The sequence below is a fragment of the Bos grunniens genome, chromosome 2, assembly GCF_055505025.1.
Source record: "Bos grunniens cultivar Pamir isolate PY7600 chromosome 2, Bosgru_T2T1.0, whole genome shotgun sequence".
In the NCBI taxonomy this organism is placed as follows: domain Eukaryota; kingdom Metazoa; phylum Chordata; class Mammalia; order Artiodactyla; family Bovidae; genus Bos; species Bos grunniens.
The window spans coordinates 23,136,645-23,158,452 of NC_141166.1; the positions used below are offsets into that span (position 1 = coordinate 23,136,645).

General features: G+C 40.5%; 1 protein-coding gene across 4 annotated transcripts in view; it reads right to left on the reverse strand.

The window, feature by feature from the left end:
- NYAP2 (neuronal tyrosine-phosphorylated phosphoinositide-3-kinase adaptor 2) overlaps nt 1-21,808 on the reverse strand; it is a 324,463-nt gene that overhangs the window by 180,224 nt on the left and 122,431 nt on the right. For all 4 annotated transcript variants that reach the window (XM_086365602.1, XM_086365612.1, XM_086365628.1 and 1 more), the window contains one exon: nt 725-1,026. In XM_086365602.1, the coding sequence (XP_086221728.1) occupies nt 725-1,026 (302 nt within the window). The remainder of the gene's footprint in view (nt 1-724; nt 1,027-21,808) is intronic.

Below are 21,808 nucleotides of genomic sequence, written 5' to 3' on the forward strand. Positions count from 1 at the left end.
GATTGAAGTAGAGGCTACAAATGTACACACATACATGCATAAATTCAAATTTACTGGAAGTACACCAAAATGATTAAGAAATGATTATTTCTAAAGATGATTACGATTTTTCTTTTTTATATTTTCTGGCATTACAAAGCCCCCCATTATGATTTCATGATGCGTCCAATTGTGCTAAGTTGCTCAGTCATGTCCCACACTTTTACAACCCTATGGACTGCAGTCTGCCAGGCTCCTCTGTCCAGGGGATGGATTCTCCAGGCAAGAATACTGGAGTGAGTTGCCATTCCCTCCTCCAGGGGATCTTCCCTACCCAGGGATCCAACCTGCCTCTCACCTCCCCTGCAATGGCAGGTGAGTTCTTTACCACTAGCACCACCTGGGAATCTCATAATACTTCTATAATTATACAAGTAATAGGAATAAAAGCAAGAAAATATAGATTTTAGATATACTTCTAGGCAAAATAATTTCCTAATGATTCAAAGCCCCTTAAAGGGGGCTAGAAAACACATCCTTTTCAGGTGATATAAATTAAATATATTGTGGGAGGTGTCATTTGGCAACACTGCAATGAACAGCCATTGCCCCTGGATTCTTCTTTTCTAAGACTTAAGGTGGAGGAGACAAGATCATGTGACCCAGGCAAATGCTGGTGGATATGCGGGCCTGGACACTTGGTGTGAAGCCTCTTTCTAGGTGAAATGGGCCTGGCTGGTTTTACCTTCAGTCCGCTCGGGGCCTTTCCCGCTCTTACTGGCCGCCGTACTGTTGACCGTCTCAGATGACGTGCTCAGCTTGGTACTGGGGTCCCGCTTGGGCTTGGGGGGTGGTTGTCTCCGGGAGCCACAGCTGCTGTCGTCGTCTGTGCCCCCGACCGAATGCAGCGACTGCGACCTGACGGAGAAGCCACTGGAGCAAGGGTGGGGCAGCCGGTCCTGGGGCGCAGGCATTGTCATGAATCCCATGCGGAAGTGTTTGCCCACGTAAGTTCCTTCGTGGCCTCGCCCCACTTCTCCACCTATGCTGTAAGAGAAAGAGGAAACCAGTGCCAGGTGAGCCAGGATGGGCAAGGTCATGGGCACAGGTGTATCTATAACTGATGACAGTTCACGTTTTAGCTTGAGACTGGTGAAGAAACATTTCCAACAGTGTGAATATATTCTATACTTTAGCATTCAATATGATGTTAAAGCATGATTTAACCGTTATCAGAAATTCTGCTATACTGGTATTCAGATACTCAAAAATTGGAATCCAAAAAAAAAAAGCCCCAAAGTACCACATAGAACATTTCATCTTCAATTGTCTTTCTTTACTTTCAGGTAAATCTTGTTAGACACTTCAGTTCAGTTCAGTCGTTCAGTCCTGTCTGACTCTTTGCGACCCCATGAATTGCAGCATGCCAGGCCTCCCTGTCCATCACCAACTCCTGGAGTTCACTCAGACTCATGTCCATCGAATCAATGATGTCATCCAGCCATCTCATCCTCTGTCGTCCCCTTTTCCTCCTGCCCCCAATCCCTCCCAGCATCAGAGTCTTTTCCAATGAGTCAACACTTCGCATGAGGTGGCCAGAGTATTGGAGTTTCAGTTTTAGCATCAGTCTTTCCAAAGAACACCTAGACAGCATATTAAAAAACAGAGACACTACTTTGCCAACAAAGGTCCATCTAGTCAAGGCTATGGTTTTTCCAGTAGTCATGTATGGATGTGAGACTTGGACTATAAAGAAAGCTGAGCACAGAAGAACTGATGTTTTTGAACTGTGGTGTTGGAGAAGTCTCTTGAGAGTCCCTTGGACTGCAAGGAGATCCAACCATTCCATCCTAAAGGAGATCAGTCCTGGGTGTTCATTGGAAGGACTGATGTTGAAGCTAAAACTCCAGTACTTTGGCCACCTGATGCGAAGAGCTAACTCATTGGAAAAGACCCTGATGCTAGGAAAGACTGAGGGCAGGAGAAGGGGACAACAGAGGATGAGATGGTTGGATGGCATCACCGACTCAACGGACATGAGTTTGGGTAAAGTCAGGAGTTGGTGATGGACAGAGAGGCCTGGCATACTACAGTCCATGGGGTCGCAAAGAGTCGGATATGACTGAGCAACTGAACTGAACTGAGATCTTGCCAGTGGCTTAAAAAGGAAACAAGAATCTGTGACAATGACTCGCAGACTGCTTTTTCAGAAAAATTTTCTTGGGGTATAGTCGATTTAAAATGTTATGCTGGTTTTAGATGTGCAGCAAAGTTAATCAGTTATGCATAAACATATATCCATTCTTTTTTAAGATTCACTTCCCATAAGGCCATTATAGAGTACTGAGTTGAGTTCCCTGTGCTGTACAATAGGTCCTTATTAGTTATCTATTTTATATATACTTGGAGAAGGAAATGCCAACCCACTCCAATATTCTTGCTTGGAGAATTCCATGGACAGTAGAGCCTGGCAGGCTGCAGTCCATGGGGTTGCAAAGAGTTGGACACAACTGAGCGATTTTCACTCACTTCACTTATATATACTAGTACATATATGTTGTTGACTGACACATGACTGAGGTTGAGAGGGCAGCAACTGAACTTCTTTTCTACTTCGCAAGCTCATCCCTACTTTTACCTAGTTAGCATAAAGGGAAAAACAAAACAAACAGCAACCACAAAGGGGGTTCTGTTAGGAATACAAGGGGGGAGAGAGACAGGAATGGGTGAAGAAGCGAAGGAAGGAAGGAGGAAAAGAAGGAAGAAAGAAAGAAAGGGTGGGGAAATACTTGCTTAAATCAGTAAAATAATGGTCAATCTCTCTTCAGTTTCCAGAATCCTTTGGTTACACTAGTAACTTATTTCTACTAATAAATTAGTAGAGCAGCCAGGAGCAGCTGGGAGGAGCTACCCCACACCCAAGCTCAGGGGCGGCAGCCAAGAGGAGCTATCCCACGTCCAAGGTAAGGAGCAGCAGCTGCGTTTTGCTGGAGCAGCATGAAGAGATACCCTACATCCAAGGTAAGAGAAATCCAAGTAAGACAGTAAGCACTGAGAGAGGGCATCAGAGGGCAGACAGACTAAAACCACAATCACAGACAACTAGCCAATCTGATCACATGGACCACAGCTTGTCTAACTCAATGAAAATAAGCCAGGCCATGTGGGGCCACCCAAGATGGACTGGTCATGGTGGAGAGGTCTGATAGAATGTGGTCCACTGGAGAAGGGAATGGCAAACCACTTCAGTATTCTTGGCTTGAGAACCCCATAAACAGTATGAAAAGGCAAAAAGATAGGACACTGAAAGATGAACTCCCCAGGTCGGTAGATGCCCAAAAGGCTACTGGAGATCAGTGGAGAAATAACTCCAGAAAGAATGAAGGGATGGAGCCAAAGCAAAAACAACACCCAGTTGTGGGTGTCACTGGTGATAGAAGCAAGATCTGATGCTGTAAAGAGCAATATTGCATAGGAACCTGGAATGTTAGGTCCATGAATCAAGGCAAATTGGAAGTGGTCAAACAGGAGATGCCAAGAGTGAACGTCGACATTCTAGGAATCAGTGAACTAAGATGGATTGGAATGGGTGAATTTAACTCAGATGACCATTATATCTACTACTATGAGCAAGAATCCATTAGAAGAAATGGAGTAGCCATCACAGTCAACAAAAGAGTCTGAAATGCAGTACTTGTGTGCAGTCTCAAAAATGAAAGAATGATCTCTGTTCGTTTCCAAGGCAAACCATTCAATATCACTGTAATTCAAGTCTACGCCCTGACCAGTAATGCTAAAGAAGCTGAAGTTGAATGGTTCTATGAAGACGTACAAGACCTTTTAGAACTAACACCAAAAAAACGTGTCCTTTTCATTATAAGGGACTAGAATACAAAAAAGGAGGAAGTCAAGAGATACCTGGAGTAACAGGCAAATGTCGCCTTGGTATACAGAATGAAGCAGGGCAAAGGCTAACAGAGTTTTGCCAAGAGAACACACTGGTCATAGCAAACACCCTCTTCCAACAACACAAGAGAAGACTCTACACATGGACATCACCAGATGGTCAACACCGAAATCACTGATCATATTCTTTGCAGCCAAAGATGAAGACTGTCTATACAGTCAGCAAAAAGAAGACTGGGAGCTAACTGTGGCTCCAATCATGAACTCCTTATTGCCAAATTCAGACTTAAATTGAAGAAAGTGGGGAAAACCACTAGACCATTCAGGTATGAACTAAATAAAATCCCTTATGATTATACAGTGGAAGTGAGAAATAGATTTAAGGGACTAGATCTGGTTTGTGACATTGTACAGGAGACAGGGATCAAGACCATCTCCATGGAAAAGAAGTGCAAAAAAGCTAAATGGCTGTCTGGGGAGGCCTTACAAATAGCTGTGAAAGAAGGGAAGCAAAAAGCAAAGGAGAAAAGGAAATAAACCCATTTGAATGCAGAGTTCCAAAGAATAGCAAGGAGAGATAAGAAAGCCTTTCTAAGTGATCAATGAGAAATAGAGGAAAACAATAGAATAGGAAAGACTAGAGATCTCTTCAAGAAAATTAGAGATACCAAGGGAAATTTTCATGCAAAGATGGGCTCGATAAAGGACAGAAATGGTATGGACCTAACAGAAGCAGTAGATATTAAGAAGAGGTGGCAGGAGTACACAGAAGACTGTACAAAAAAGATCTTCATGACCCAGATAATCATGATGATGTGATCACTCACCTAGAGCCAGACATCCTGGAATGTGAAGTCAAGTGGGCCTTAGGAAGTATCACTATGAACAAAGCTAGTGGAGGTGATGGAATTCCAGTTGAGCTATTTAAAATCCTAAAAGATGATGCTGTGAAAGTGCTTCACTCAATCTGCCAGCAAATTTGGAAAACTCAGCAGTGGCCACAGGACTGGAAAAGGTCAGTTTTCATTCCAAACCCAATGAAAGGCAATGCCAAAGAATGCTCAAACTACTGCACAATTGCACTCATCTCACACGCTAGTAAAGTAATGCTCAGAATTCTCCAAGCTAGGCTTCAGCAATACATGAACCATGAACTTTCAGATGTTCAAGCTGGTTTTAGAAAAGGCAGAGGAACCAGAGATCAAATTGCCAACATTCGCTGGATCATCAAAAAAGCAAGAGAATTCCAGAAAAACATCTATTTTTGCTTTATTGATGATACCAAAGCCTTTGACTGTGTGGATCACAACAAACTGTGGGAAATTCTTCAAGAGATGGGAATACCAGACCACCTGACCTGCATCTTGAGAAACCTTTATGCAAGTCATGAAGCAATAGTTAGAACTGGACATGGAACAACAGACTGGTTCCAAATAGGAAAAGGAATTCGTCAAGGCTGTATATTGTTACCCTGCTTATTTAAATTATATGCAGAGTACATCATAAGAAATGCTGGGCTGGATGAAGCACAAGCTGGAATCAAGATTGCCAGGAGAAATATCAGTAACCTCAGATATGCATATAACACCACTCTTATGGCAGAAAGTGAAGAAGAACTAAAGAGCTTCTTGATGAAAGTGAAAGAGGAGAGTGAAAACGTTGGCTTAAAACTCAACATTCAGACAATGACGATCATGGCATCTGGTCCCATCACTTCATGGGAAATAGATGGGGAAACAGTGGCTGACTTTATTTTGGGGGGCTCCAAAATCACTGCAGATGGTGATTGCAGCCATGAAATTAAAAGACGCTTACTCCTTGGAGGGAAAGTTATGACCAACCTAGGCAGCATATTAAAATGCAGAGACATTACTTTGTCAACGAAGGTCCGTCTAGTCAAGGCTATGGTTTTTCCAGTCACGTAAGGATGTGAGAGTTGGACTATAAAGAAAGCTGAGCACCGAAGATTGATGCTTTTGAAATGTGGTGCTGGAGAAGACTGTTGAGAGTCCCTTGGACTGCAAGGAGATCCAACCAGTCCATCCTAAAGGAGATCATTCCTGAGTATTCATTGGAAGGACTGATATTGTATCTGAAACTCCAATACTTTGGCCACCTGATGCGAAGAGCTGACTCGTTTGAGAAGACCTTGATGCTGGGAAAGATTGAGGGCAGGTGCAGAAGGGGACAACAGAGGATGAGATGGTTGGATGGCATCACCGACTCAATGGAAATGGGTTTAGGTGGGCTCTGGGAGTTTGTGATGGACAGGGAGGCCTGGTGTGCTGCGGTTCATGGGGTCGCAAAGAGTCAGACACGACAGTGACTGAACTGAAATTAACTGAACTAATGAATTAGCCACACTGAATAAAATAAAGCGATGAAGTTGAAATCTCATCCAATTCTGGAACAGTTCTAAATACTTCATAAATATCCAAAGTATGAGAGGTATCCAAATGTAAGTTTCTTAAGTTTCACATAGGAATGTTTGAAAAAAAATTTTAAATTCATAAGAAATCTCTCTCAGTTTGAAGCTCAACTTATCATAGAGAAAATGACCCTTAGGCCTTTTTCTATGCTATTAAGTAATGTTAACTCTTTTATGAACAGAAAGGACATGAATGTCAATGTGAATTTTTAAAAGATGCTTTTCTAGAGTTTTTCCCATTTATGGTCATTCATCAATAGAGGGAATAAAATGAAGCACTGTTAGAAATATTTAATTTTCTTAGACATGTATGAAGTATAAAAAGTATCTTTGAGCATATGAATTTTGGAAGCCTCTTGAATCTACCTTTCCAAACATGTTTATTTATGCCTTTTAAAAATTTATTTCTTTAAATTTCATTTAGTTTTTCATTTATCCTGGCTGTGCCATGTGGCATGCAGAATCTTATTTCTCTCACCGGGAATCAAGCTCCTGTCCCTCGCAGTGGAAGTTACAGTCTTAACCACTGGACCACCAGGGAAGTCCTAATTTTAATTTTAGTTGTCTCTTCATTGTATCTTTCGCGACTCTAAGGTTTGTCATACATTTTAATTCCAGTAGGAACAATAATGGTAAATGAGCCTTTTTTCCATCTTCAATGAAGCAGTTATGACAGTTATATGACCCTTGAGAATAGAGCCAGAAAGGATCCAACTAGTACATGTGACTCTGATTCTGGCATTTAATTCTGATCAGTTTGCTATTTAATCAAAAATGTTTTTTATATTTATTTCATATTTTTCTGAGTATTTTGAGTTGATAAACTCTAGACATACTGTCTTTGCAAAACAAAATAAAGGAACTTCAGTGTACTGTCTGGAGCAGTTGATATCTAGAAACATGAATGAAATCGAGCAAATGATTAGGTGGCAGTTTTCACATCATAGTGGTCAGTCTCCTAAATCCATTCAGTGTCCTCATGCATTTCATATTCTGGGCTTTCTTCTGGAATGTCAGTCAAAAAATAAGTGAGAATAAATTCAAATGGAACAGTTTGTGCAAAATCAGTAAGAATTTAAGGCAGAAGTGGTAGAGGGTGGACCAGGGTGTGATGGAATGGAAAGGTTTATCATTGATTTGTGATGATTGTGACCTTAATCTTTCTCATGGAAGAAACATTTGATCTCATCTAACTTTGCCTCAATCATTCTATGCATCCTTTCCTTACCTCCACTGCCATATCACTGAACAAAAGGTACTTTGAGGATTTATTTAGACAGTCATTCCCAGGAACATATCCACGTGAGGGGATTTATGCATGTGTGAATGCACACAGGCATTTATGAGAGTGTTACTAGGAATAATTGTATCAGCAATTTCTCTGTTACTTTTGACCTAAATAGCTCAAAACCTAAATACGTACCTTTCCCAGACAGATAATTAGCTCTGCTGCTTCATTTCAAAATGTTCAAAACCTTTTTCAGCATAGTACAGTTTTCTCTCTCTATTCTTTTGTTCGTATATGTCATGTATACACGCAGAGACACACACGCATACACACAAATACACATACACACTAACAACTTTTCCGAAGAGAAATTCAGTGTATGCTTTAAACAATGGTAGGTCTCAGGTGAAACTTCATTTGACCAGGCTGTAAATGCAGGATGAAGATATGGGGCTAAGATAAGTCTGATAGAAAGGCCATTATCCAAGGCTAAAATTGAGCGGTAAAAGTTATGGTACATTTAGGTTCAAGAGACCAGCGAAGATAATTCAGATCAGATCAGATCAGATCAGTTGCTCAGTCGTGTCCGACTCTTTGCGACCCCATGAATCGCAGCACACCAGGCCTCCCTGTCCATCACCAACTCCCGGAGTTCACTGAGACTCACATCCATCGAGTCAGTGATGTCATCCAGCCATCTCATCCTCTGTCGTCCCCTTCTCCTCTTGCCCCCAATCCCTCCCAGCATCAGAGTGTTTTCCAATGAGTCACCTCTTCGCATGAGGTGACCAAAGTATTGGAGTTTCAGCTTTAGCATCATTCCTTCCAAAGAAATCCCAGGGCTGATCTCCTTCAGAGTGGACTGGTTGGATCTCCTTGCAGTCCAAGGCTATGGAATATAACATACAACTAACTCCTGAATGTATGAGAGTTCTATGTGTAGTTTTTAAGATGTGCAAATATTTAGACCCATACTGACAACTACTGAATCATATTTGTTTAATCAGTATCTCTGTAGCCAATGAACCAAATTCTGTAGCCAATAATTTCTTAAAAACTATATCCAGATATCTCTGATGTAGTCAATCCAGAGACCCCCAGCAATATTAAGAACAATACTTAAAGATATTTATGACAGATGTCTGTTAGTTAGAAACAGGGAGAGAGACACATGTATCAGAAATCAGGCAAGGATGACTTGCCAGAGACCAGGGAAAATATCACAGATAAGACAAGCTACCATGCATTAGTAAGATCTCGTTAGGTTATCCTGAAGTAACAAATAATCCCCAATTCTTAGTCATTTTTAACTAAGTTGTTTTTAACAACACAGGTTTATTTTTTGCTTGTATTCATTGGGTTGGCTGTGCATGAGCTGTGGCTCTGCTCCACATGTCTTCTTCATTCTAGGAACTAACCCCCACTAGGATATGTTCTCATGGCAGAAAGGGAAAAACACTCACTGAACCACACAGTTGGGCTCCAAAATCACTGCAGATGGTGCCTGAAGCCATGAAATTAAGACACTTGCTCCTTGGAAGAAAAGTTATGACCAATCTAGGCAGCATATTGCAAAACAGAGACATTACTTTGTCAACAAAGGTCTATCTAGTCAAAGCTATGGTTTTTCCAGTAGTCATGTATGGATGTGAGAGTTGGACTCTAAAGAACACTGAGTGCCAAAAAATTGATGTTTTTTGAACTGTGGTGCTGGAGAAGACTCTTGAGAGTCTCTTGGACTACAAGGAGATCAAACCAGTCCATCCTAAAGGAAATCAGTCCTGAATATTCATTGGAAGGACTGTTGCTAAAGCTGAAACTCCAATACTTTGGCCACCTGATGTGAAGAACTGACTCATTTGAAAAGACCCTGATGCTAGCAAAGAGTAAAGGCGGGAGGAGAAGGGGACGACAGAGGATGAGATGGCTGGATAGCATCACCAACTCAATGGACATGAGTTTGAGTAAACTCCGGGAGTTGGTGATTGACAAGGAGGCCCGGCATGCTGCAGTCCATGGGGTCGCAAAGAGTCAGACACAACTGAGCGGCTGAACTGGAACTGAACCACACGATGTCTCTCAAAGCTTCTGCTCAGATGGGGTATAGATATCATGAACTCACATTCATTGGCTAAAACCACAAGCTTGATGTTGATGGGTGAGGACTGAATCTGCCCAACAGGAAAACACCGCAAATTTCATGACCATACGTGGGGATGTATAATCCTCTCCGAGGTAGAGGGCCAAGCGCTGGTACAGCACCTGTGGTATATGACTCTGAGATCTGTCTTTAAGAGGAGACTTGATGTTAGGAATTAAGGTAGCTGACAACCAGCAACCCATTGAGGGGTTTTCTGTTTCTTATCCCCATAATTCTGGTCTCTACTGAGTTAGAAGTCCTGGTCTTCAAAGAAGGCACACTCTTTCTAGACGACACAGCAAGGATCTCATGGAACATCAAAGCTGCCTCCTAAGTAATTTGAGCTCTCTTTGTATACTGGCCAGCAGGCAAAAAACCAGGGTATCCATTACGGAAGAGATCATGGACCCTAATCAATAGGAGAAGGTGCACGTACTCTTACAAGATGGGGCAGAGAGAAAAATGTGTGGGACATCCCTGGATATTCCCGTGCCCAGTATGGTTTTGAAAGGGCACGTGCAGCAACCTAGCAAGAGAAGGTTTTGTTTACCAGACATCCAAACCTCTCATTAAATTTGTTTCACTACTAAGTGAGTGACAGAGACCAGCAGAGGTATTAGCTGTGTGAGAGTAAGGTGAATTTAGAATAAGTGTGGGAGGAGGGAGATAATGAGAATTAATTGCAGCCCCTATATGAACTGAATGGGGTTCCCAGGGGCACTAATAGTAAAGAACCTGCTGGAGGAGGAGACATAGGAGATGCAGGTTCAATCCCTGGGTTGGGAAGATCCCCTGGAAGGCATGGCAACCTATTCCAGTATTCTTGCCTAGAAATTCCCATAAACAGAGGAGCCTGGCAGGCTACAGTCCATAGGGTTGTAAAGAGCTGGACACAACTGAAGTGACTTGGCATGCATTTGAACTGGAAGGAAGGAACCTATAGCTGATCATACCAACTGTTCCCTTGTAAGTTTCCCTTAAGGAAGAGTCCAATGGGAGCCATGAAAGAGCTCGTCCCCAGATCTGCAGAACAGCATCTGCTGAGCATAAGAGCTCAATTGTGGCAGCCATGAAATTTCTCCATGGACAGTGGTTAGCTGCCAGCCACCAGCCACAGAGTCTTCAAATCAGCTGCAGCATTTAGGTCAAGGCCACTTTGCCCATGGAAAGCTCCTGGCTAATGCTTGAGCATGATGAGGTATGGGACTTGGCTATTTCTGCCTAGTGTGGGAGTCCTTGTGTCTGAGTTCTCCCATAGGGCTGGCTGAGCCTGCCCCATAGGTGCACCATGATCTGAGGCTCTTCCTATCCAATTATCTTTCCTTGCCCCTCTCCTTTCACAGGTGTGATGCTGCACTGTGACCCGAGGCCTTCCTTCCTTTTCCTGTTCCCTTCTTATCCCAGGCATCCTCCTCAATAAATCTCTTATTCTAAATTCCATCTGTCTTTGTGTCTGCATGCTGGAGGGCATGAACTGACATACTTGGGAACAATCATATAATCTCTGACATTTGGAAACCAAAGAAGGAGGAAAGAGAAAGCCTAAAAACAGAAGTGAGACCCCAGAAATAAGAAATGCACATGAAAATAGGGTAGACTCTTGCCTCAGACTGAGCATTTAAATGCTGGTTAGGGAAGTAAGAACCAACTCCAATACAGGAATACTTGGCTTGAAGTGAAAGTTATGTGGGCTGAAGAAGGCAGAGTCTTTTTGCAGTGAGACTCTAGCGCTCAAGATAGACTAGGCCTGACACATCTAATGTTATAAAAATACAAATAAGTTTCATAACACTGAATTTAAACAAGTACACTTTTCTCACACAATGAAGGTGATGTTGCCAGATCTAATTGTCTGTTGGTTAGTTTTTCTATTATAAAATAATTAAATAAATAAAGCACTACTTAAATCAATGGAGGTTATTTTCCTAGAAGTGTGTATAAAATATGTGTAAACTTCTCCAAACAAGTTATTGGCTTATGAACAGGCTGGACATGTGCTCTGGAATCACTGAGTTGTGGTTTGTGTCCTCAGCTCCATCATTTAGCACCTCTCTTTAGGCTACTGATCCCAAAGACTATTTCCTTAAGAGATGAATAGTAGTACTGGCCCCATGGAATTATTATCAGGTTAACTTGAAATGCTACGCTGAAGCATTTACCACAGAGTCTGACATATAATAAGCTTCCCTGGGAGCTCAGCTGGTAAAACATCTGCCTGCAATGCAGGAGACTCCAGTTCGATTTCTGGGCCAGGAAGTTCCCCTGGAGAAGGGACAGGCTATCCACTCCAATATTCTTGGGCTTCCCTCATGGTTCAGAGAGTAAAGAATCCTCCTGCAATGTGGGAGACACGGGTTCAATCCTTGTGTTGGAAGATCCCCTGGAGGAGGGCATGGCAACCCATTCCAGTACTCTTACCTGGAGAATCCCCATGGACAGACAGCCTGACAGGATATCTCTATGGGGTTGTAAAGAGTCAGACACAGATGAGCGACTAAGCACAGCACTGACATATAATATGCAGTCAATAATTTTAACTTTGCAATTCCTTGTTTTAAGTCCAGTCCTCCAGAATTTTGTTTATGGGATCATCATTTGCAGTGTTAGCCTACATCTCTAAAAAGTGTATGGTACCACATATCCTCAACAAAACTTCACACAAAGTCAAAACAGAATCTTACATTTAACTCAAAATAATCTAGCCTTTTTCTTCAATACTTTGCTTTGATTTTTTAAAGTACCTGTTGATCAAGACTGACAAAGAAAGGTACAAAACAGGAACTTTAAAACTGCTTTGACAACACTGTTCAACAGAGATTGTTACTTGTCTTGCTGTTTTCTTGAAAATCCATCAGCATTAATGTTTTCTATCTCCTTCTGAGAAGTGCCTCTTTTCAGAGATGAAAACACAACCTCTGAGAAGGGTGAGCTGCTAAGGTGAGATGTCAACTCTAAGAGTGACAGAGATATTGCTTCTCTGGGTAGTTTTGAAGCAAACATGCCAATAGCTCATAATAGAGTCTTCCCGGGAACCACTGGAAAAAAATAGAACCCTAGCTCATATGTTTATCCTCTTTCAAGCATATCTAGGAAGTTGGAATGCAAACTCAGGGGTTACCTAAGAGTTTGCTTGCTTGGATTTTTTTTGGGAGGGAATAACAGTTCTGTGAAAAGTGTTGTAGTAAAGAGTTAGTTGCTCAGCCGTGTCTGACTCTTTGTGATCCTACGGACTATAGCCCGCCAGACTCCTCTGTTGATGGAATTCTCCTGGCAGGAATCCTGGCGTGGATAGTCATTCCCTTCTCCAGGGGATCTTCCTGACCCAGGGTGCTGGTGGCTCAGATGGTAAGAAATATGCCAGCAATGCAGGAGACACGGGTTTGATCCCTGGGTTGGGAAGTTGGGAAGATCCCTTAGAAAAGGGAATGCCTACCCACTCCAGTATTCTTGCCTAGAGAATTCTATGGACAGAGGAGCCTTTTGGCGGGGATGGGGGGTGGGGTGGCTGGAGAGCTACAGTCCATAGAGTCACAAAGAGTCAAACAGTCCTGTGAAGCTAAGCTCAAAAATCCATCTCTGACCCTGATGCACAGTCCAGTGTATTTATACCTTTGCAAAATTCTGAACCACCTGGAATTTTTTCTGTTGATTTTTTAAGATGATTTGATCATATTAGGGAGAAGGGAAATTAAATCATAAACTAAATGGCAAAAGTCTGAAAGGGAAATGAAGACTGTATCTTTAAAGGAGATAATAAAACTTGCCTGTGGGCAAGTTGACCACTGTTATCTGCTAACTATTCAAATCTCTCATGTTAGGCATTTTACAATGAATGAATAGAAGGAAATTAATGTTTTATTCAATAAAATAATTAATTAAAAAGTTTGTATTTCATGCTATCTTCCTCTTACTTTCTCCACAGTTACATGGGGCCAAAAGCTATTGACCCTCTGCTGCCCCATGAGTCCCCACTATCTCACTCGCCAGGGGGCTCCTGCTCTAGAACTTGTCATTCAACCCCTCAGCAATGGCCTCTTGTAGGCATCATTTCCCACTAAAACAACCTGAGCTTATGAAAAATTAGATATAGAAAGAACCAAGAGATTGGTATGTTATACTTTTCTCTCTTTTGACAGCAATACGCCCCAACCCATAGTTAGACTTTTAAGAGAAAGCATGATTCATTACATTTTCTACAATTTTTGATGGATGGAAATTGTCATACAATTCATCTTCACAGTCCCATTAATCCTTGATGAGTGCAAGTGGCTCTTCACATTCACTCCTCTCAAGCTTCATGCAGGCAAGAGTCTTGTCTTCTTGCTCACTGCTATAAACACCATCATATTACAAGTGCTCAAACATTCATGTTTTATGAAGGAAAACATGAAGAAAGGAAGTAAGTCCACTCTGGGGAGAGAGAGGGATGGCTTAGAGGATTTCCTGAACATTTGTCATCTGTGCCTCCCTGGGATTCATTCTCTCTACTCCTGGCAATGGTAACTCCTATGTAGAGATCAGTCTTCTTCCTCTCAGTCTAACATGTTACTCAGCCAATCAACCACTAGATCCCTGTGGCCACTGTGACTATTGTGGAGACTGGAAAATTCCTCAAGTTGGTTGAACTACAGTAAACCCAGGTACTGTGTAGCAGCTCAAACGTGCCTCAACCCTCTTGCCAGTACAAAGGGAGACTAGTGGAATCAGGTCTGTGTCATTGTAGACCTGGATCTAAATATGTCTGCAGCTAGATCAGGTGGCTCAGTGGTAAAGAATCTCCCTGCCAGTGCAGGAGACACAGGTTTGACCCTTGGGTTGGGAAGATCTCTTGGAGGAAGAAATGGCAACCCATTCCAGTTTTCTTGTCTGGAAAATCCCATGGACAGAGGAACTGGTGGGCTTCAGTTCATGGGGTCACAAAGAGTTAGACATGACTGAGCACACACACAGAGGTCAGGTGTAAGACCAATTTTGGACAAAATGGTGTTAGAATGAGTCTCAGTGTCCTTCTAGTATCTTCTCTGTTACATTCACCCTGATGATGACCCTTTCTCCTGTAGAATTGCTAGTTTGAGGTCTATAGTTCATGGGGTCGCAAAGAATCAGATACCTGACCACATAGATCAATCCTAGGACTCATCAGTTTTGTCAAATACTAAATTCCCTTTTGTTAAAGCCCAGTATAGTTGGGTTTTCTGGCACTTACATTGTAATGCAGTTCTAAATGAACCATTACAATGTAGCAATTACTAAATAAATGTTAGTGGGGGCTAACATCTCAGAAATGTAGTTGCTCTCAGGAAAGGACCAGGAATGATACAAGGCAGGAAATTAATGTGTCATTTTTATTTATTGCTTGAAAATATGCTTTCTATTTAACAATATAAGTGGAAGTAGTTAACTACTGAATATGTTTGCCCTAAATGTATGGTTTTACTCATGCAGTAAACTTTGATGTGGAAACTGGGCTCCAGTACCATCAAACCGTGTTCATATTTTCTTCCAAATTGTTCACTCACCATTACCATTAATGTCTTCCCTGAGCCCAAGTTGCTTATTCAGAGCCATAATATGTGGATTTCTTGCCTTAGGCTCAAACAGTCATTTTCACCACTTCATATCCTCAGTGATATCTGTTTCCTACTTTTGTGCTACACTAATATCTTAACTCTCTCACATTTTTTTCCAGACATCAATTTCCTTGTGTCTGGCTGTTTATTGATGCTTCTCGGGTCTTAAGATCAAGTGTTAAAAATGGGATCATTATATATCTTTTTATTACCTGCTGTGGTGACTTATAAAGGCAAAACAAAATGATAGGAAACAAAGAAACCTGTCCCAAAAAGAAGAGATAAAGTTTCTATTAACTTCAGATGTTATATTTAAAACTGATATACTTAAGCAACAATTGTATTATTTCTCCATACTAAAAGATATTTTAACTCTGCCTAAAATTTGGTATCTCAGAAAGAATATTAAATGTGTAATCAACCATTGACTAGCTATCTAATTTTAGAAGGGCGACGCATACTTTCTGAACCTTCATTACCTTTTTTTTTAGGGAGGTATGAAATACTTTCCAGAGTTATTATAAGTTAAAAAAGATCAAATATGTCAAAGACACCTAGCAAGGTACCCTGTATAAGTTGAGTACATTTCCACTATTTGGCACCATAAAAGAAAAAATACTTCAAGAGTAAAAATACATGTTGCTTATTTCTCCAAGGGGGCTTTGGCAATAATCATCAGGCAATATACTTCAAAGACCAAATCAGGGGGAAGGGGAAGATCCTGCTTGAAAATGGAAAAGTAATAAAAATAAATAATCTATATTTTCTGTCATAATTATAAGTTAGGTATCATACAGAGTTCAGCAGATCTTTTGAATGGATTTTATGGTTATTTCTGTAAAAAAATATGATAACTCAAGATTTTTCTGAAAGTTAGGGCTTAAGGTAGTCATGGCAAGTAAGTTATGCTTGCAAAACAAATATGTCATTATTTATCATAAGTGTTTATTGCCAAGAGTTTGAAGGTGATATTGTGGCCCATTGATTTGTCATAAAGTGAAGAACTTAGAATGGGGGAGTAGAGAGATTTTTTTAAACTTTATCAACGTTCTTATTATTCACTTCTGAGGTTCTAAAAGGACAGAACTGAAATCTACTGCTTATTAAAGGTATAACAAATTCTGTGGAGCATCTTTAAGAGACTTATTTTTACTTGAAACATGACAAGTGCTTTTAAGATTAACATATGCTATTATCTATGGTACTTTGAAATCTAAAATTAAAACAGTCCTTATTCCTATACACAAATGAGACTTCTCTACTCTTTAAAGTGTCATGGCTTGAATAAGAGTGTATGGAAAATTCAAATCAAATCATGATATTCAGATTCAACTTAGAATATAGTTTATAGAAGTTCACAATGTGGGAGATCTTTTCCAAAAATTCAACTGAAGAAGGGGAGGTTCTGGAAAATATATGTTTTATTTGTATCCTCAAAACTAACATAAGCTTTGAATATGGTTTGAGAACATGCCAAGTTTTTACAAATGAGTTTAGCTAACCATATGTAGCTCATTTCTCAATCTAGAAGTAGAGGCTAGAAATATAGAATGTTAACATATAATGGCCTTGAGCTTCCTGGGCATAAGGCTAACATAATGCCAGTTTAAAGTATAATGATAAGTTTAGCTTCCTAAAGGTATCATTTTTATGGAGGAAGAAAAAATTCTATGTGTTGAGCCACTTAATTCATTGACACACTATTTATTCATGAAGTATCCGAGTGCCTACTGACCAGAGCAGAGAGGTCCCTGTTCTCAGGGCACCACAGGCTATTGAACCAGCATGATTTCAGCCCCATGTGATCAGATGTTCTTTCAGGGGAAGTACGAGGCAGGTGCAATGGAAGCACAAGTCCTGGGGCCCCAACCATGGCTGAAGGTCTGGGAAGTCCCTTGGGAAGAAGTGACTCTCCAGGTCATGCAGAGCATTAGTAAGACACAGACAAGGGATAGCAGTGGAGAGAAGAGAATGTGTGTACTAACAGCTGAAATCAAGAGAAAGTGAAAAATTACAGAGGTATTTGGGCAGAACTTCACTGGACCTGTTAGTCCCATATTTCAATGGCTGGAACTGTGCTTGGCTTAAATAGGAAACCCAGTAAGTATTTATTAGCAAAATGAATGGAGCAATGTGTGTACGATTAGGCATAGTTCAAGAATAACTCCCAGATTTCTTAAGCACACTTAATAATATTCTGCTCTATGTGCTTCCCAGGTAATACTAGTGGTAAAGAACCTGCCACCAATGCAGGAGACATAAGAGATGTGGGTTCGATTCCTGCGTTGGGAAGATCCCTTGGAGGAGGGCATGGCAACCCACTCCAGTATTCTTGCCTGGAGAATCCCATGGACAGAGGAGCCTGGCAGGTGGGCTACAGTCCATGAGGTCCCAGAGACACAACTGAAGCGACTTAGCACACACATTTTGCTCTACTTCTTCCTTTGCTTCAGTTGCCACTTTCTTAGTTTATGATGAAGGAGAAAGGAAAAATCTGTGAATATTCACACGCTATTAATTCTTATCCTTGTTATAAGAGTAATCTGAAGCAGGGATCAGTTTAATTCCCTCCTCTCCATTTCCCCTGGCCTGCTTGGTTTTAGGTGCTCATCAATTCTGGGCTAAATTAATGCAATTGCCTCTTAGCGGATCTTTCTCCACGGTGCCGCCAGATTTATCCTTGTAAATGTAGATTTGCTCATGTCACTCCCTAAATTAAAACCCTGTGATAGCTTTTCCATTTCTTCAGACTAAAAATTCAAACTTTTATGTGACACTCAAGGTTTTTTCAGATTTCAATCCTATACCGAATCTCATCTGCCATGTTTTCTCCCCTTGACCTTAAAATCACCCAAATACAAGGTGTTCCCACCTTAACTTTGTTCCATATGGTTGATCCAGGGATAGAATTCAAGAGTGACTATGTGAGGAAGGGGCACAATGACTTTTGAGGATACAGGCAGGTTAAATTGTGACCTCAGCCAGCAGTCACACTGCTCTGTCTGCTTGAGCTTCTTCCTTTGGCTAAATCATGTTTAAAGACGTAATTCAAGAACTTCCTGTGGCAGATTCATGTTGATATATGGCAAAACCAATACAATATTGTAAAGTTAAAAAATAAAAAAAAATAAAATTCAAAAAAAAAGAAAAAGAACTTCCCTGGCCATCCAGTGGTTAGGATTCCATGCTTCCACTGCAGGGAGCGCAGTTTTAATCCCTGGTCAGGGAACTAAGATCCCATACGCCACGCAGCCAAAAAGGAAAAAAAAAAAAAAAAGCAATCTAGATGTGTTTTTTTGAGGAAGGTTTATATTATTTGTGCGCTCGGTTACTCAGTCATACCCAGCTCTTTGTGACTCCATGGACTGTAGGCTGCCAGGCTCCTTTGTACTAAGAGCCAGTCTTTTCAAGTTTGATTGCCACGCCTCTCTATGGCTGACAGAGGGCTCTGTCCTTCTCCATATCAGAGCGCCTCTCGTCTGTGGGCTACGTGAGGGACAGACCATGAATTATTTGCAGCAAGTGGAAGTTAAGTGGAGATAATGGAAAGGAGGGAAAGATATGATCCATGAAAAATTGCTTGATATTTTCAGAGCCTTTCTTTTTAAAAACTCTTTTGACTTGAGCATTTTCGAACTATCATTAGAAAGAAAAGTTTTCCAGGACATTGTGGAATTCAAGTATCCAATAATTATTTTCACTGTTCAAATAAAACGGAGGCTTCTAATAGTCACCTGTCATACTGTGTATAGACTGTCTGGATGCCTGAAATGACACAGTGGAAGTTTAGAGAACTAATTTTTATTTAACAAATCCCTGGATTAGATAGAATTCTTATACTTTGTAAGACATTTTGACTAACAGCCACAGCACTCTGAATGCCCCTGGCCTTTATGCTGTGAAGACTGAATTGTATGCAGAATCAGTTACGTTTGCCCTCAAAACTGCTATGTCAATTGTACTTGTTCCTGTAACTATATTATCAAATAGTATATAAGCCAAAGAAATGTGAGTTTGAACAATGAGTGAGAGTTTCTCCAAAAACTTTATTGAGAAACTATGTCAATGGTTTTTATAAGGAGTTTTACTGAAAAAAAAAAAATGGTGTTCTTGGATGTGGTGAGATTAGGGTAAATTTGTTAAATCTAAAAGGAGTCTGAACTGTGTTTGTTTGTTTGTTTTTCCAAAGGTCTTTAAATTTGGACTCAGCTTTAAAGAAACCGAAACTAAATTAAAAAGTGAAAACTAGTAGACACATTTTGTGCATAAAGATTATATGGAAATCCAGTTAGGGAAAGCACACATAAATCAAAGACTGTATTTCACAATTTGGTAAACTGTGTATTCACTTTACATTTTAAAGAGTTTTATATGGGTTCATGTGTTCCTTTTTAAAAAATATTGCTCCAATTTTTCAATATTTTGTTTAATCAGATCTTCTATATTTATATTCTATTAAAAAATCATCAAGCAAAGAGCCTGGTACACAGTAGTTTTGATAAGCCTCAAAAAAGGCTGATTTCCTTCCTCCCTACAAAAAAAAAAAAAAACCCACAAAATTATCCACTAAAGACTCAAAGATAATTGATTCAAAGAAAGTTTTGGAGATAGCCATTGACCTACAGGAAGTCAAATTTTTATTCAGGTAGAATTGTGTGCAGTTGATTACATAGTCAATAAAATAATGTAAAAGGTTAATTTACTCATAGAAAATTATTTGAACAATTACATTCTTGAAAGCACTTTGGATATGGCTCTGGAGGTAGAACATATTTTCCTAGTGGTGATGAAATACAAAGCAATGCCGTGAATTCAGGAAAGTGAAAAGTTGCTTGGTCACGTCCGGCTTTTTGTGACCCCATGGACTATACAGTGCATGGAATTCTGCAAGCCAGAATACTGGAGTGGGTAGCCATTCCCTTCTCCAGGAGACTTTCCCAACCCAGGGATCGAACCCAGGTCTCCCACGTTGCAGGTGGATTCTTTACCAGCTGAGCTACCAGGGAAGGCCAAGAACTGGACAATTCCAGAAAGCAGCAAATGTTAAACTCTTCAGTACCATTTCAAGATATTTTCTTTTCTGAGAAGGTACAAATCAGCATTTGGGTACCTAATGACTTTCCCAGCCCAAACTATTATTCATGACATCACATTAGATGCTGACATCACCACCGAAAGTTTCTGCTGTTGTTTTTTGTTCAGATCTAGCAAAACATGTATCACATTTTGGCGAGTCTGTATTATCCATAATATTGGCAAAAAGGAATTTGTATAGCCCAAAGTTATTTTTCACATGATTTTACACCCCCAAAATAATTTTTCCTTGAATCTGTAAAGTTCCCAAATACAAAACCACCTACCTATTCACCTACCTTCTACAAGTGATGTGATACAATTTGCCAAGAAAAATCAGGGAACCAGAATAAAAAAGCTATAGTGTCAGGTCTGTCTTAAACATAAGGCATTCACCCTTTCAATTACTTGAACTATACTCTTCTGTCAGTAATGGCATCTTAAAATTTAATGGAATGATGCTGTAAATGTTTTGGGCAAAAGGAAACTTCAAAAGCATTATAGAAAGTACCTACAAATGCAGAGTATTTGAACACAGTGAAATATTACTTGCAAACTATTTTCTCAGGTCTCAGAAATATCCTGCAGTTTAAATAGAGCTATGAGGCTGAAAGGGAATAATACACTTCAGAAAGTTTAAGTTCTAGAATAACTGTGGAAAATGAGCTGCCAATGAATAAAAAGATATCGCTCTTTCATCTTCCGTATCAAACCAATAATCATCATGTCTTTCTAAATAGTATTTTCAAATTATCCAAATACAACTAAGTTTATCTTCACTAAATGTTTAAATAATATTATACTGACAAATGGTTCGTGGCATAATGACTGTTTAGGAGACCTCATGTGCGTTATGTTAGGTGTGTTAGTCGCTCAGTTGTGTCCGACTCTTTGCGACCCCTCGGACTGTAGCCCACCAGGCTTCTCTGTCCATGGAATTCTCCAGGCAAGAATACTGGAGTGGATTGCCATTCCCTTCTCCACTTCCCTAAAGGTTAAGATAATATTATATTGACAAATGGTACACGGCATAATGACTGTTTAGGACACCTCGGTTTTGGTAAATTCAAGCCCAGGCCCTCAGTAGAGCTCACCTCAAAGTCTCTTTCACTGAGAAGATTGTTACCCTCTAATGAGGAGACCCTTGCTTCTTCATCTGTGATTCTCTCCACATCATTAGCTATATACTCTTCCTCTGGTTTTCTGACTCAGTCTCTCTCATAGGATTTTCTGACATACATTCATCCTTCTGCATTCTCCATTGGCTTAATCTCATTGACAATCCAGAAGATTCCAGGCTCCCCTTTCTTTAGAAAGACTTTCCTTCAAACCTGTGTGAGTTCCTGCCCATCTCTCTCATTCTTTCTCTTTTTCCCTTTCACTCTTCCTCTCTCCCTGTCTTCTTCTTTCCCCTTTTACTCTACCTTCCTGCCTTTCTTCCTTCTCTCACATTCATGTATTAGGTCATTCATTTATATTTAATT